The sequence below is a fragment of the Semicossyphus pulcher genome, unplaced genomic scaffold (assembly GCF_022749685.1).
Source record: "Semicossyphus pulcher isolate SPU_LCO1_2020_fin unplaced genomic scaffold, fSemPul1.0.p SCAF_3, whole genome shotgun sequence".
NCBI lineage: Eukaryota > Metazoa > Chordata > Actinopteri > Labriformes > Labridae > Semicossyphus > Semicossyphus pulcher.
The window spans coordinates 34325537-34341331 of record NW_027211704.1 but is presented as its reverse complement, the minus strand read 5'-3'; the positions used below and the strand labels follow the sequence as shown (position 1 = coordinate 34341331).

The following is a 15795-nucleotide window of genomic DNA, read 5'->3' as shown; positions in this document are numbered from 1 at the left end:
ACACATAACTGATCCACTGCAGAGACATGCTCACATCGGACTGATCCACTGCAGAGACATGATTGCACCTGATTGTTCCACTGCTGGAACATTCTCACACGTAATTGGTTCCATGTTTCCATGTTTAAGACACTTTCTACCACTATTATTAGCATCACATAACCACGGCTAACTGTTTTAATTTATTAATTATGTTTTTAAAGACGTGACACAAAGCATCATGGGAACATCATGTCGGCCAGACTGACACATTACCATACAAACAGATTGATGTTTGTTGTCATATTTTCCTGTCCAGAGCTTAAACACAGACTCATCCCGAGCTTTCAGCTGAAACCTGAACTTCTCTGCAGGTAACTAACTCAGACTTAGTTAGGCAACTTACTAAGTTATCAGTCAGGATGACAAACTGTATGAGGAAACGGTTGTGATGTCCTCTTGTTTGTGTTCTTAATCTGATTATTTAAGCAAAAAAAAAAAGACCCAAAAAGGATTCCTAAAAAATGTGAATCTGCGCTCTGCTCTGTCTTCAGGTGATAACAGTATCTCCAAACTGTTTTCTCAGCTTTACTGCCCGTATAAACCAGTTTGTTCAACAGAAAATAATATTTAATTATTAAATATTTTGATAACTTATAGAGGTGGCAGGTGATACCAAAGCTCCAAAGCTTGTTTCCCTTCTTTTTCAATACATTGTTTCAGAGCTGGTGTCAAATGAAGAATGTGACTGATGAAGTCCGAAGCTTTAAACCTCCCGGATGCTTTGGAAAGCGTTTGATTCTGACATATTAGAAGGTTTTACAGCTAAACTGTGTGATTTGCACATTTGTGCAATAAGAAGAGGAGAGTAGCTAAGAAAAAAATCCATTTTCATTTGAAAGACATAATCAAAATAACATTTACACCTGATAGCAAGTAATAATGAAATAAAAGTTTTCAACTAATGAATTGAATTTCATTGTCTTATATATCACAATGTGACTATGAACTGTTGAGTAAACATGTAATGCAGTTTTGGATTCCTTTCCCAAACAGTTACGCCACCATTCGCACCCTGGCTCATGTAACTCCAACAACAGCCAGAGTGTAAACGGCTCTTGTTGATACGAAGTTAACGACACTTGTGAACGACACTTATGTGACCACAACAGCCATTGGCATACTAACGACTTATGGAGGCTAATATTTCAGGCTCTTACCCCTAATCAGTTTAGAACTGAAGAAGCTTCTCCAATGAGAGGCCAAACATCTTCAACAACTTCAACCGATTCCTTCTGGGATGTTGTTCATGACGTTTAGAAACAGGAGCCCACAGAAGCACTCATACCACATCAATGGGTACATTGTTTTTTTCAAGAATATGTGTTAGAAAAAGGCTGTTTTGACAATTCAAGGTTATTTTACTGCAACTTGTTGCATAATTGTATCTATGTTTAATGCAGAACATCTGAAGATAACAATATAGATAATTGTATTTCATGACTTACAGGCCTCTTGGACTTTTATTGCTCACAAATGTGTGACTAAAATTATTATTAGCAAGGTGTGGTGGTGCTTCAGACCATCATGAAGGGCTGCTATAAGTTTTATAAGCCATGAGATGACCCTGTGTTTGCCTTTTTTGAAGCCCATAAACTTCAAATATTTTTTAGGCACAAAAAAGAAAGACTCAAAGCGTCGCTGGGCGTCACCCACCCATCACTAATTATTTAGTTGATTGAGGTTAAATGTGTCTGTTTCCATGAACTATCAATACAAGCAGAACTATGAAATCAATTATAAATGAATCCTTAATTTAATACATTTAATAATGTAATTCAAAGGTTACTTATACTGATGACAATTCCACCAAAATCAAGAGCTGAGATGGCAGATACAGCCACGCTGTTGAGCTAATATAGATTTAAAATAATGCACAGTACAAATATTACTCTATCTGATAAATTAGTGTTAAATCACCTGTAACAAGGGCAGATAACGGACATGAAGCATCCTGTTTGTTTTCAGGTGTGTTTACATTTTTCAGCTTCAAGTCATACATCTCAGAAACTCAACACAAAATAAAGAATAATAATGACGAATGAAATGTCATCTTTATGTTTTTGAACATTTGAATATGAAAAATTAGAAATTCATGTTAGTTCCGGATCAATGCGTCTCTGATTCCAGATTAAGCAAATGCTCTCTTTTTGGTCATTCTTTTTGATGACTGTCGGACTAAATAACTGTCACTTGAGGATTTCATTAGCTGTAGCTACCCAAATCACAGAGCTAACATTTGCTTCTTAAGATTACTGATATCATTAACATCTTAATTTAATGTTTTCAGACAATTTCAGACATGATGGCTACATACCTGATATCAAGCTAGTAGACTGAGGCTACAGCTAACAGGCCCCAGGTTGTGAAAGACTCTAGAGCTATTATTAATCCTAATTACTCTTTTTTGGCTGCTTATCTTACATACTTGCATATTTCTAAACAGTACGTTCCACTTTTACAAGAGATAACTAAGAATGAGTACTACCCCATTATCATGATTGTCTCAGGTAAAGCTCCCCAAACCCTTAAACTAATGATCAGGACAGAGCTGCTAATGTTAGCCTAAACTCTGATAGCACCTAGGACACAGTGGATGTTTGACTTGAGACTCGACTTGACTGAGCTCCGAAATATAAAATGATATAATTCAGTGTTGTCAATGTTTCTGTCTAATTATCAGGTATGTACAGAGCGCAAACTGGGGGTCATGATTGGACGATTCAAAAAGCTCCCCCGTATGTGATTGTCATGATTGGATGGCTGGCTGTCAGTCAAACTCCTCGCTATAGCAACACGCAACATCAAAGCCCCCAAAGAGAAGCCTCATCAGTCGTACTCGTTACTATAACACTGTCTCAGAGCAGACCATCATCACGGCTGCGTCTGTGCCAAGATAACACAGATACAATTCACTGTCATACTTTTTGAACAGGTTATATAAACTGGCCAATAATATCATTATTAGACGGGCTGCTAACACCTTGTCCTTTCTCTTTATAAAGACCGGATACTACAGGTGAGAGTGCTGGATGTTGGGTGGAAAAAAAGTGACTTGACTCGGGACTTGACTTGTCTTAACAAAGGACTCGACTTGACTTGCCCAAGAAAAAATGACTCAAGATTTGCTTGAGACTTGAGCAAAGATGACTTGGTCACAACACTGTCAGAACCCCACAAATGTATCTGTCAACACTGGGTTATTATTGTAGGTAGTATGCTTGTTAACCTGACATGCTAACGTTAGCAGTCTCAACATAACTCAGTTGAATCCACTCATAACATTTTGCTGTCCGTTTTTGGTTGATAGACCTGTTGCCTAGTGACAGTGGCTGAACTATGATCGGACAATCCAACTTGGGTTTAGTAAAGGGTTAGTTAAGGGGTAAGTTGTGTGAATCTAATTTGATATACTTCTTGCCAAATTCAGTAAATACAGCAACAGGAATGTAAACGACATAATACTAAAGAGTCTTGGCTGACAAAGAAAAGCAGATATGGGAGGGTCAGAGATACTTCAGGAAACCACAAAAAGACAAACTTACCAAAATTGGTGACTCTTAGCGACTGAGCTCTTTGCTTTCCTCTGTTAAAAGAGTTCAATGTCGTGGACCAGCATTAGAGTTGATATGTAAAGTTTGTCCTGAGGGGGGCGCTATCAGCATTATTATTAAGCTCACCCACGGCATCAACTAATACGAGGTTTACAGGTGATACTTTATTAGGTTTCATCTCGATAAAGATGGACCGACTGTAGATTCCTGTTTTATTAACTATGTGTACATCTGATAATCTGATCATTTGATTATTAGTTTGTGATGAGCTAATTAGCTCTTCTTTGATTCAACGATGACCTCATCCTGTTGACTCTCCATTCATTTGAACAATAAACATTAGTTTACCGTTTTCATGGAGTCCTTAAGTCCTCATCATTTTCTTGTTTACTGTCTTTAATATGTAACAAGTGTTACGTAACATAATTAAGACTCTTGTAACTAATATTCATTTGCAAATCATCTGACTGTCCTTCGACGTGTCCAAACAGTAAAATCCTTAATGGATTGATGTCTGAACGGAGTAATGTAAATTCTAAACACACATAACACTCTCTGTCCGTTCAGATGAAAATCAAGTTGTTTTAGGAAAATCGGTACGACAAACTCTTTAATCTTATTTCAGTATCACACAAAACTGTATCTTTGTCCATAACGTTGCCTGTTGATTGTATTTAAATATTTATTAAAGACCTTTAACCACAACCCAAAACAGCTCCAGTCTTTTCTATGTCTTCAAACTTCTTCAGTATTGGTGTTGGTCTCATGTCTATAACTGTGTGTTTTAATAGAGTACTGCTTCATGAGCAAACACTGCCTCGTGAAGACTCTCTGCCTTATGAGGACAGGCTGCTTTGTCAGGACTCTGCCCTATAAGATATGATCAACCTTTTTTTGATCCCACAACGGGGACATTTTCAGTGTTAACGTCAGCAAATCAGGAGAAAAGAAACACATGCTGCACAAAATGGTTCGACATATTATTGTCCATTTTTAGGACTCTTTGCCCTAGGAGGACTCCCTGCTTTACAAGGACACACTACCTTATGAGGACACCCTGCTTTGCTTTATGAGGCCTCTCTGCCTTGTGAGGACTCTCTTTAAAACATTCAGAGATGCTTTAAAACACAAATTAGGACTTTATTTAAAACTTTTTTAATGAACAAAACAGCTGAAAAAGATTTACACAAGGAAAGCAAAGACAACGTGGAAAATTCATGGAGGTGAACACTTTAGCTCCAGGTGGCCATCCTAGCTCTCACTTCTTCTTCTTGAACCTGATAAAAAGAAAAGAGCGTCAGCCATCTTAACCCCGTTTAAAGTCTACATGGGACGCAGAGAGAGAGAGAGAGAACTCACTTGGAGTTGCCAGGACGCTTCCTGTCCATACCGAGACGCTTCCTGTCCGCGAAAGACGGTCTGTAACAGAGAGACAGGGAGAGAGACATATGAGACAGGTGTACTGACAGACTGGCAGACAGACAGATGGACAGACAGGCAGACTCACCCAGCTCTGTAGTGTTTGAGGGCCTTGCTGCTCGTGTTGGTCAGCTCTTTATCAAACACAGACTTCTTTCCTCCTTTTCCTGATTTTGGTTTGGCTGCTGCAAAGAGACAGAGTCAGTCAGACCGTTAGATTAAAGTAGAAGTATATACAGTATGTTTTATGAGAGGTCTGCATGCTTATGTCATGTCCCTGTGTGTTTACAGGAAGTATACCTTCTAGTTTAGATAACATTAAATATATCTGTTGGATTATATGTGGTATATCAGCATTTATATGTAGTATATATTTTATATGAAGTATATCTTTGTGTGTAGTACATCTGTGTTTATATATAGTATAAATGTTTAATACATCTTTGTGTTTATGTAAAATCTAATCTAAAATCTATTAGTGGTAAGCCTTTGTGTATTTGTTAGTAGTATAGCTGTTTAATTATTTTGTATATTTGTGTATTTATATGTTCATTTCCGGGTTTATCTGTAGTTTATCTGTGTTGTAAAGGTGAGTTAGTATTCTGACCTGTAGCCGGCGCCTCATCCTCCACCATCGCTCTCGCTCTCTTCGGTCGTCTCTCTCTTTTGGCCGCCCGCTCAGCGAACATCTGAGCCTTCAGGATCTCGAACTGAGCACGCTCCTCAGGCTGACAGACAGACAACAAAGATCATCGATTGCAAAGAAGAGCTCTCACTTTCACTCTATTGCTTTGATCAAAGATCCACTTTGTTCCTGCCACATGAACTGAGATCAGCTGAATCCTGTGCTGCATTCAGGTACAATAGGAGAGAAAGACTCTTCTGACATACTTCTTGATTTCTCAAATGCTCAACCAAGTGCTGCCTCTACCAAACTTCATGCAAATTATTGACAATTTTAAACAACTGAAGCTACAGGAAATAAAAGAGTTACAACACAGTCGCTCATCTCCAAAATGAATCGATCGCATGTGACACCTTCAGACTCATATATTGATCGGTTCAGTTTTTACCGTCAGCTCCTTCCTCTTCCCGCCGTCCTTCAGAAACTTTTCTCTCTTCTTCTTCCCTCTCAGAGCGAGATCAAACTCCTGCAGAGCCTTCGACACTGAGGAAGAGGAGAAGTTAAAACAAGTCTGTGGAGTACTAAAGAGCACAACAAACTGTAACATGTAGTACAGCTGTGTTCTATGTAACTTTTCCCCCTCAGTGGCCCATTGGTAGATGAGAGATTTAATGGCCTCATGCATGCATTAGAGAACTAATGGCCAGTAGTTTAACTTTTACCAACCCCAGGCCATCAGTGATGTTTGAGTGAGTATTAATGTAGCAGTGTGTGTATTGATGTAGTAGTGTGTGTATTGATCTGGTAGTGTGTGTATTAGCACTCACTGCGGCTCTGTTTTCTCTCCTGCTGAGTCTGAAACCAGACTCTCTGTGATTCGGAGGAGGAGGCGGAGCCATCGAGACGCTTCTGAGCCACACTCAACTACACACAGAAAAATGAAAATGTATAGATCACTTATCTCAGGTTGTCTCCACGTGATATACGTTACTATTAATAAAACATGATCGTGTATTCACTGATCTATAGACGAACTCCAGAGTCCATTATGTGTATTTTAAGTATCAACGTGGTTAAAGATTCATTTCTTGAGTATGAACATCACATGAATGTCTCAAAGGACTTTACAGACATTGATAAGTGCATCAGTATTATTTTATGTATGAGCATTTATACATTAAGCATTAAGTGTTTTCTTCATCCTTTTATCTCATGAATGTGATCGAACATTAAACCTCAGGACAACCCGACCTTCATACAGGTGTATGTTCTGACCACTAGAATGAATCATTTGTTCTGTCTAAACACTCCAACGCACAAAAGTACGAAAGTCAAAACTTCGATAGTCAAATGTATGAAAGGGTCACCAAACTACAAGATTCAAAGACAACCGGTGTTTGGTGTTCCACATTACTGGATACGACTCAAGCAGAGGGCAATCGTGGTGTGCAGGTGTTCCTTTGTGCAGGTGTTAAGTGTTTTCTAGGTATTAGGTGTTCAGGTGTACCTTGGCCTCAGATGCAGCCAGCGCTCTCTCCTCTCTCTCCAGCCTCATCACAGCTTCAACATCTTTCTCCAGTTTTGAGATCAGATCTCTGAACTTCAGGATGACCTCTGGGCGAGAGACGCACAAACAGAGAGAGAGAGAGAGAGAGAGAGAGAGAGAGAGAGAGAGAGAGTAATACCACACCTGTAGGAAACTTTGACAGGTGATAGGTGAAATCGTTTTACTTTCTGTTCAAAATCACCAGGAAACATTAGGTCAACTTTCCTCTGCCCTGAACTACCAACCGACACAGTCTATGGACACTCTCAAGCATTGACCACCCGTCTATTTATCTCAGGTGAGCATACCTGGGGGCAGGACTCGAGCCTTCACGCTGCTCTTGGCTGACTTCACCACCTCCTTCAGCGTCTTCCTCTCGGTCTCTCCAACCAGAGACACCGAGCGTCCTGAGCGGCCTGCTCTGGCTGTACGGCCGACACGGTGAACATAGTGCTTCACTGTGGACGGCATGGTGAAGTTTATCACCTGAGAGACAGACAGGTAGAAACGTAAAGCTTTGTCAAAGCGTAAAGCTGACTGTCTTCTGTGGGTTTAGAAATATTACTAAGTTATAATAGTAACCAACTCTACAGAAAGTCAACTCTCTAGTGACTTAATTGTTCTTCTTCATCAACTAGTAAAATGAGACTCTCACGGTTTTGACTCCATCGATGTCCAAACCTCTGGCTGCCACATCTGTCGCCACCAATATATCGATCTGTTCATCTTTAAAACGCCTGGAGAACAAAAGAACAAAAGAACAGAGAACGTTATTACATAGGTCAAAATATAAGCATATATTATATAGCATATATTTTATGTTTGTGTACCCGAGGTTCTTTGCTCTGACTCTGTTTGTGTGTACCAGAGGTTCTTTGCTCTGACTCTGTTTGTGTATGCGAGGTTCTTTGTTCTGACTCTGTTTGTGTGTACCCGAGGTTCTTTGTTCTGACTCTGTTTGTGTGTACCCGAGGTTCTTTGTTCTGACTCTGTTTGTGTACGCGAGGTTCTTTGTTCTGACTCTGTTTGTGTGTACCCGAGGTTCTTTGTTCTGACTCTGTTTGTGTACCCGAGGTTCTTTGTTCTGACTCTGTTTGTGTGTACCCGAGGTTCTTTGCTCTGACTCTGTTTGTGTGTACCCGAGGTTCTTTGTTCTGACTCTGTTTGTGTGTACCCGAGGTTCCCCAGCGTTTTGTTGTGTTTTTAATATTCATTACAAGTTATTCAGTATGAGATTCTGTTTGCAAAGGTTCTACTGGTTCTGTGTGTTTGTGTATCTGAGGTTCTCTAAAATCTGGTTCTGTGTTTGTGTGAACTCTTTGGTATCCAGTTGTATAAAATGTACCTGAGGTTCTCCAGTCTCTGGTTCTATGTGTGTGTATGCGAGGTTCTCCAGTCTCTGGTTCTGTGTGTGTGTGTGTAACTGAGGTTCTCCAGTCTCTGGTTCTGTGTGTGTACCTGAGGGTCTCCAGTCTCTGGTTCTGTGTGTGAACCTGAGGGTCTCCAGTCTCTGGTTCTGTGTGTGTACCTGAGGTTCTCCAGTCTCTGGTTCTGTGTGTATACCTGAGGTTCTCTAGTCTCTGGTTCTTTGTGTATCTACCTGAGGTTCTCCAGTCTCTGGCTCTGGCTCAGTTCTCCGTGCAGTTCTCCGACCTTCAGTCCCATCAGCCCCAGCAGGATGTGCAGTCTGTGAGCCTGTTTCCTCGTCTGAGTGAAACACATGACGTGATCCTGGAAAGTCCGAGTCAGCAGAGCTACAACCAAACAAACAGTCGTGTTATCTCTGCAGTATGTGCAGCTGTACAGTGTTTGTACTGGTACTGCAGTAGTACTGTAACAGTACTGCAGTATTATCAGCGCCTACCAGCCACCACGGCCTCTCTGTCGCCCTCTCGGTTCTGACGGATTCGGACAAACTCTTGTCGCAGGAACGGAGCGACGTCAGTGTTGCTGTTAACAAAGATTCTGATTGGCTGCTTTAGCGAGACAGCAGCTAGGTCCTTCACCTGGAGACAGAAGTCACATGACATACTGTTACACCCAGAGAAACAAGTCACATGACACACATCAAAACTCCTGGATACACAGGTCACATGACACAGGTAAGTGTGTGTACCTCCTCCGTCATGGTGGCGGAGAACAACATGGTCTGTCTGTTGTAGGAACACAACCTGATGACCTCCTTCATCTGTTCCTCAAAGTACTCGTCCAACATCCTGATACACAAACACACAGAGCAGGTAGAACCCAACAGGTGAGTCTTTATTCAAGCGGTGTTAATTGTTAGATTTTCTTTGACGCCTCCCTCACAGCAGGTGTCTGTTACCTGTCGGCCTCGTCCAGGATCAGGATCTCGATGTGAGTCAGCTCAAAGCTCGGTGTGTTGTGGAGGTGATCGATGAGTCGACCAGGTGTAGCTATCAGAATGTCTGGCCCCGCCCTCAACGCCACCTCTTGAGACTTCAGGTCCAACCCACCTGGAGACACAACGAGACGATTACTTCAGAAGGAGACCGAACGAGGTAAAAGAAGGGGACGTAGCCAGCATGACGTCACTCTTTGGTTTGGTTTGTGAGTCAGATTCTTGAGCAGTCTCACCGACAGCCAGGCAGGTGGTGATGGAGGTGAACTGGGCGAGCTGACGGGCCACAGAGTGAACCTGGATCCCCAGCTCTCTGGTAGGAACCAGAACCAAAACTCGGGTCACCTGAGACGTCCTGGGCTTATAAACCAAACGCTCCAACACCGGCAACATGAAGGCTGCCGTCTTTCCTGAAGGGAGGAGAGGAATCATTTAATTTCCACTGTGATAAGTTGGTCCAAGTACGACAGATTGGTCACAGTACATCAGACTTACCTGTTCCAGTGGCAGCGCAGGCACACAGGTCTCTGCCCAGCAGGCCGACAGGAACACAGGCCTTCTGGATGGGAGTCGGCTGCCTGAAGCCCAGAGCTGTGATGGCCTGCAGGGACACAACAGGACGTTACAAACAAGGACGAAACAGGGACCCTCCTCGAGCCGATGCTTTGCTGAACTGGTGGAAACCAGCTTCATGTCAAGTAAAGGTCGAAATGCCCCAAAAAATGCTTCAATATGAGACTAAGGCTGCTTCCACACCTTCAGTCTGTTGGTTTGATCCGAATCAAAGACCAAATTGTTACAAAATTGCATTTTGCCCTGAGTTTGGTTTGTGTTAACACGCCAGCTTCTACCAGCGGACCAAAGGTTTTGATGCGCGAGGAAACAGAGGTCAGAAGTCGCGAGGTCAGAACTTCCTCTTGATAAACTCCCTGTAGTACAGAGAGAGGGAGGGAGAGCATACTCCTCAATCACACTCAACACAAGTTTTGTTGACATTGTTCCACAGTTCGATCAGTTAAGAAATTGTTTGGTCAGCCCTTATTTCCTCGTCGCTCCTCCGCGTCTGCCCTTACTGTCAGCACCCGTTAACAACTCACTATTTTCGGTTCACTTCCTATATTTGGTTTGGATCACTTTCTCACCTGCAATGAACCAAATTCTGGTCCGCTTGGAAGCGAACCGAGACGCCCGTTTTCAGGCAGACCAGAGCTCGTTTGTTTGGTCCGCACCAAAGTTCAAGATTGCTTTCAGAGCAAACAGACCAAAACAGCTCAGGTGTGAAAGCACCCTATGGTCTAAATCATTTCAAGTCTCACATGTTTAACCAGCGAGTGCCCTCCACCCACGCTATACCTACAGCTTCACAGGCCTCACCCATGTCTGCCCAAATCCAGCTACGTTGCCAGATTTGAAATATTCTGAATCGCAAGACCTGCAATCATTAGTGATGATGATTTCTGAACATTCAGAGTCGTTCATTTATAAAACGTCTTTCTTAGAATCATGGTCGAATAGTTTTCCAGTAAATATAGAACAATACTTTTGCTTGAAGTGCCCGTCCCGAGCAAGCATGGGTCCCACAGTGGAAACAACATTTCTAAATCTCTAGCTGTGGACAAAGATTTACTGTCAAACTGTCCATCGCTCAAATCATGGCCTGTCTAGAAAGCAACCTGAGAACCTGCCGGTGGAGGCTACAGTTTCAAAGGAACTTTTTGGGCAGTGAAAAATCAGTTACCAGTCCAAGAGGATCTGACAAACTGTCACATGACTCAGGAGGACGAGAGCTGCTGTCCTTAACTGAAGATATCACGAGATGGAGGAACTCACTGAGGAGGTTCGTCATTTTGTATCATCAGTTTAGAAGTGTGGAGATTCTCCAAACCCACGATTCGATTTGGATCAACGATCAATTTGTGACAACACTCAATCAGTGAACTGATGGAAGAAAAACGTAGAGGTCAGAGGTCATGTTTACCTTCAGGATGGGTCGGGACAGGTTCATATCATCAAAGGTCAGCTGATCGTTGAACTGAGAAGCATCTTCATAGAACGACTCCGGAGCCTGAAAACACAAACAGCTGTTACCATGGTAACTCCTTACAAACTGTCCATGGACCTGTGACATCATCAGCTCCTCTTCCTCACCTCCTCTGCCGTCTTCCTCTTCTTCCCCCGTCGTTCTTTGTCTCTCAGAGTGTCTGACAGGAAACAGGAAGTCAGCGGTACATTTAACATTTTTAAAAAATTAGAAGAATTAAAATGTTTCTGCTTCCTGTCAGAAAACTAAATAAAAGCCTCGGCTCTTCTTACCTGATTTGGTCAAAATCTCCTCATCATCCGAGTCAAATTCATCCTCCTCTTCGCCCTCCTCCTCCTCCTCCTCCTCCTCATCTTCATCATCTTCTTCATCTGCCTCTCCTGCAGGAGGCTTCACATCCTCTTCATCCTCCTCCTCTTCATCCTCCTCCTCCTCCTCCTCGTCCTCCTCTTCTTCGTCCTCCTGGTTCTTCCCTGCAGAACCTCCGGGAGCTTCACTCTCAGCTGATTTCTCCTGCGGATCAAAACAACCTCAAATAAAGGAAGTAGAACCTGAGCAGACAGGAAGTAGAACGTAACACTGGCCTCACCTCAGCTTTCCTCTTCTTCCTGATTTTCTCTATTTTCTGGTCCAGAGTTGTCGCAGTTCTCTGCAAACACAAAACAGACATTAAGATAAAAGGACCCACAGTAAGAAAGTGTGTGTGTGTGTGTGTGTGTGTGAGAGAGTTCCTTAAGAGCCAATCAGACTTCAGAGTTTAGCAACAGAAGTTAAAGTTTGACAAACAGAAAAAGAGTTTAAGTTTAATATAACTCCTCCGTTACAGACGAACGAGAGAACAGAAGATTGTTTTTCCCATCCAACCAACAAACTCACTTAATAACTAACTATGTAACCAACAAACTTTAGTAACTTATTAACTATCAAACCAACATTCTACCATGTAACTACCGTCTATCTCTCCAACTTAACAAACAAGCATCTGAATGATAATATAACTAACCGTCTGTTTAACTAAATGTTATCAAACCAACCGATCAACGGCGTAATCAAGAAACCAAATTACCAACTTCAACTCTCCTGTGACGTTTGTCAAGTAACAAATATTTGAAGGCCACGTTTTGTGTCATCAAAGGATTAGCAATGACAAATAATAAATCAATATCAAATTGTCACGTCACAGAGTCCAGTGACACATGGTGATGAAAGAGGATGACCCAGAACAATGGCATCCTATCCTGCTGCTGTACACAACAGTGTTCATTTCGTTAATGAAAATGATGACGATAAATGTTCGTCTTTAATTCCATGACGACGAGACGTTGACGAGCTAAAAATAGATCTTTGATAATAAAAACTGACGACATGTTTTAGCGTTAACGAGACGGGACTAAAATGTTAGTGATGGGCTGTCGACATTTAAAATACATCTGAAAGCCTCGTTAGAGATGACAGGCATCATGAAGGTGGTTGTAAACTCTCTGTTAACTCAGGCTTTCTGCTTCAGGCTCTGAGCGCGCTCACAGAAAAAGGGCAGTTTCTATACGTCATTTGACCGGCTGTCTGCTTCAGTCAGACTGTTCAAATGAGAAGCGATGATGAAAAGTAAAGTACTGCACTGTCTGGATGATCTGCTGGAATTTAAAGAGTTCATCTTACCTGAGGCAAACAGGCAAAGACGAGAAGAGGGAGGTCATATTTTCTCAAGAGAGAAAATGTTTTGACTAAAATGTGACTTTTTATTGACTAAAAGTTTTGTCGTCGACTAAAACTAAATTAATATTACTATGAAGGGTAAAATGACAAAAACTAAAAAAACATTTTCATCTACAGACTGAGACTAACTCTAAAATAGCTGCCATTAGCACTGGCACACACAGCAATGCAGGATAAACAACATGACAGGCTAAACTCTTCACAGACCGAGTCTCAAAACAAACAGTGATGGAGGAGGGAGGTGATAAAAACACAGAGCAGTGTGAGGCAGGACAGCATGTCAGGTCTCTGGTCAATCAGCCAAACCCAAAGACCCAAGACCCAAAACTTTAAAAGGTTCTGGTCCAGTGTTCCTCACACCCTGTAGAACCGACACTGTGTTAGAACATCACACTGCTGTGGAAACAGGATCTACCTTGTTCTTAAGTTGTTTCATGACGTCGGCCATCACCCAGTCGTCGCCCTGGTTCAGCCCGTCTCTCTCTCCGAACTCAAAGTCTGTGTTGAAGTCTTTCGCCCCACGACTCCCGAACTTCTTCTTCCTGTTCAGAACGATGGGCTCATCCTGAAACACACGACAACTACAGCTGAATATACAAAAACACACACCTGCCCCCTTCAGCGATATAGGTGGAAGCTTACATCACAGTTGTATGAGGTTGACGACTTTAACATGCAGCACTTTACATTCTGGTTTTGGCCTTTATTCTAATAAAAGACAACATTCCTACTGAGCTGTTTACATGGTTAATGAAAATAAATATTCCTGTTTGCATGCAGCTGTACACACAGATTAACCACAGCCTGCTAACTGTTGGATAGTCTGTTTACACACATAGTTAACTGTCACAAAGGGAGACTCGTGTTCTGAATGAGTTGTAAACAAATATATGTCCAAATAATGTTTTTTAAAACTATCAGAATATCACTTCTTAACTCCTCATTCAGGATATCCCAACAGAAGATGCTGTTTGCAGTCTTCTGATTCATGTTGCCGTATAACAAGTTATGTAACTAATATGTGAAGTCCCTTAGAAATAAGCTGAATAATGAAGTCCTGTGTCAAACTCTGAATATTGTTAAATTCAGAATTAAAGTGGAAAGTAAGTGCACATGTAAATGTATTCACTGGCACATGATGATAATTCTTTATTGATTCCCAGAGGGGAAATCAAGAATATACAGTCCTGAAACTAAATGTTTTAATAAAATTATATATAATTGTGTTCTTAAAACAGAATGTCAAACTGAACTGTGGATTCGGAGAATCATGACACAACTATTATTCCAACTTTTTAAAGTCTTTAAGAGCTTTTCACTCTCCATGGACCTTTGACTACTAAAGGACATGTGACACAAACTTTTAAGTAAAGTACTTACTTAAAACATCATTAAATAAAACACAAAAATGTTGACGCAACAGAAACACGTGTATTAACGTTATATTAATTATCTGATATTAAACATTGTTGATTCCCTCAGACTGCAGGGATAATAATTGTTTTATTTAATACTTCAGAACTAAACTTTAAAACTATTCAATATCATGAATGTTGAAATATTATTAATAATAATACATCTTTGTGAGGAACATGTTGGGTCCATCTCCATTTTGAGATGTTACTTAAAAACATACAACCTAGACTATACTTATATAATGATTATGTTAAATATAGAAATTATGTAAGATAAACGTGTCATGTTAAAAACCCTCTGGATCAATCGGCGGTCAGTCTGCTGTTTTCTAGCCGGGCAGACTCACCTCCTGGTCGGACTCGGTGTCGGGTTCCTCCGGGCTCTCCTCCTCGTCCCGGATCGTCCCGATCAAACCAAACTGCTCCAACATGACGGACTGATTCTACGGTACCGGAGCAATAACTCTGAACGGCCTATGGACCGGTTCAAAACGGTTTTTAAAGGGGTTCTGTTGAGGTTCTCTGCTGTTATTCTCGCCACACACAATCACACGTGTGTTGACGGAAACAGGAAGTAAAATTAAATGTGTTTCCGGTTAGCGTGTTTTCTTCTTCTTTGGGTTTTAACGGCAGCTTGAAAACGTGGTATTAATATACTGCCCTCCTGTGGATTTCCTTCCATGTGATTGTCTTTCTCGCTCTCGTTCTTTGGCAGTGGTCATTTTGAGATGAGAATTAGAAATTAGAAGTCGAAGTAATTATAACTAACTATTATTGACACTAGGCGATATTAAATTTTGTGGAGCTGCAACATCCCGCCCCTTCCTCTTCCCAAAACACATCTTAACCTTGTGGCCTTGATGTGTTGGAGCCCTCAGGTGTCCTTGGCGTGTTGGAGCCCTCAGGTGTCCTTGGCGTGTTGGAGCCCTCAGGTGGGCTCAGTCTGCAGCAGAACAGCTTCTTGTGTCGGTCTGAAGCAGATATTCACGCTGATGGAAAGTTCAATGACTGTAGTGTTAGTGTTAGTTACGTCTCCTCTCACCGTTCCTCCTCTACTCTGCTACGCGGGAACAGAACG

At 41.6% G+C, this 15795-nt stretch overlaps 1 protein-coding gene across 1 annotated transcript; it reads right to left on the bottom strand.

Annotated features, from left to right (window-relative positions):
• Positions 1-4733: 4733 nt before the first annotated feature.
• ddx27 (DEAD (Asp-Glu-Ala-Asp) box polypeptide 27) lies at positions 4734-15267 on the bottom strand. The gene is made up of 21 exons (XM_069678390.1): positions 15065-15267; positions 13718-13867; positions 12176-12235; positions 11859-12099; positions 11694-11746; positions 11524-11610; positions 10041-10146; positions 9782-9955; positions 9510-9660; positions 9300-9399; positions 9048-9189; positions 8784-8937; positions 7839-7920; positions 7492-7669; positions 7145-7251; positions 6465-6561; positions 6086-6180; positions 5620-5740; positions 5101-5197; positions 4953-5012; positions 4734-4870 (listed from the first exon to the last, which is right to left on the bottom strand). The coding sequence occupies exons 1-21, from the start codon at positions 15146-15148 to the stop codon at positions 4852-4854; spliced, it is 2358 nt and encodes a 785-aa protein (XP_069534491.1). The 5' UTR covers positions 15149-15267; the 3' UTR covers positions 4734-4851.
• Between the last annotated feature and the right edge of the window lie 528 nt (positions 15268-15795).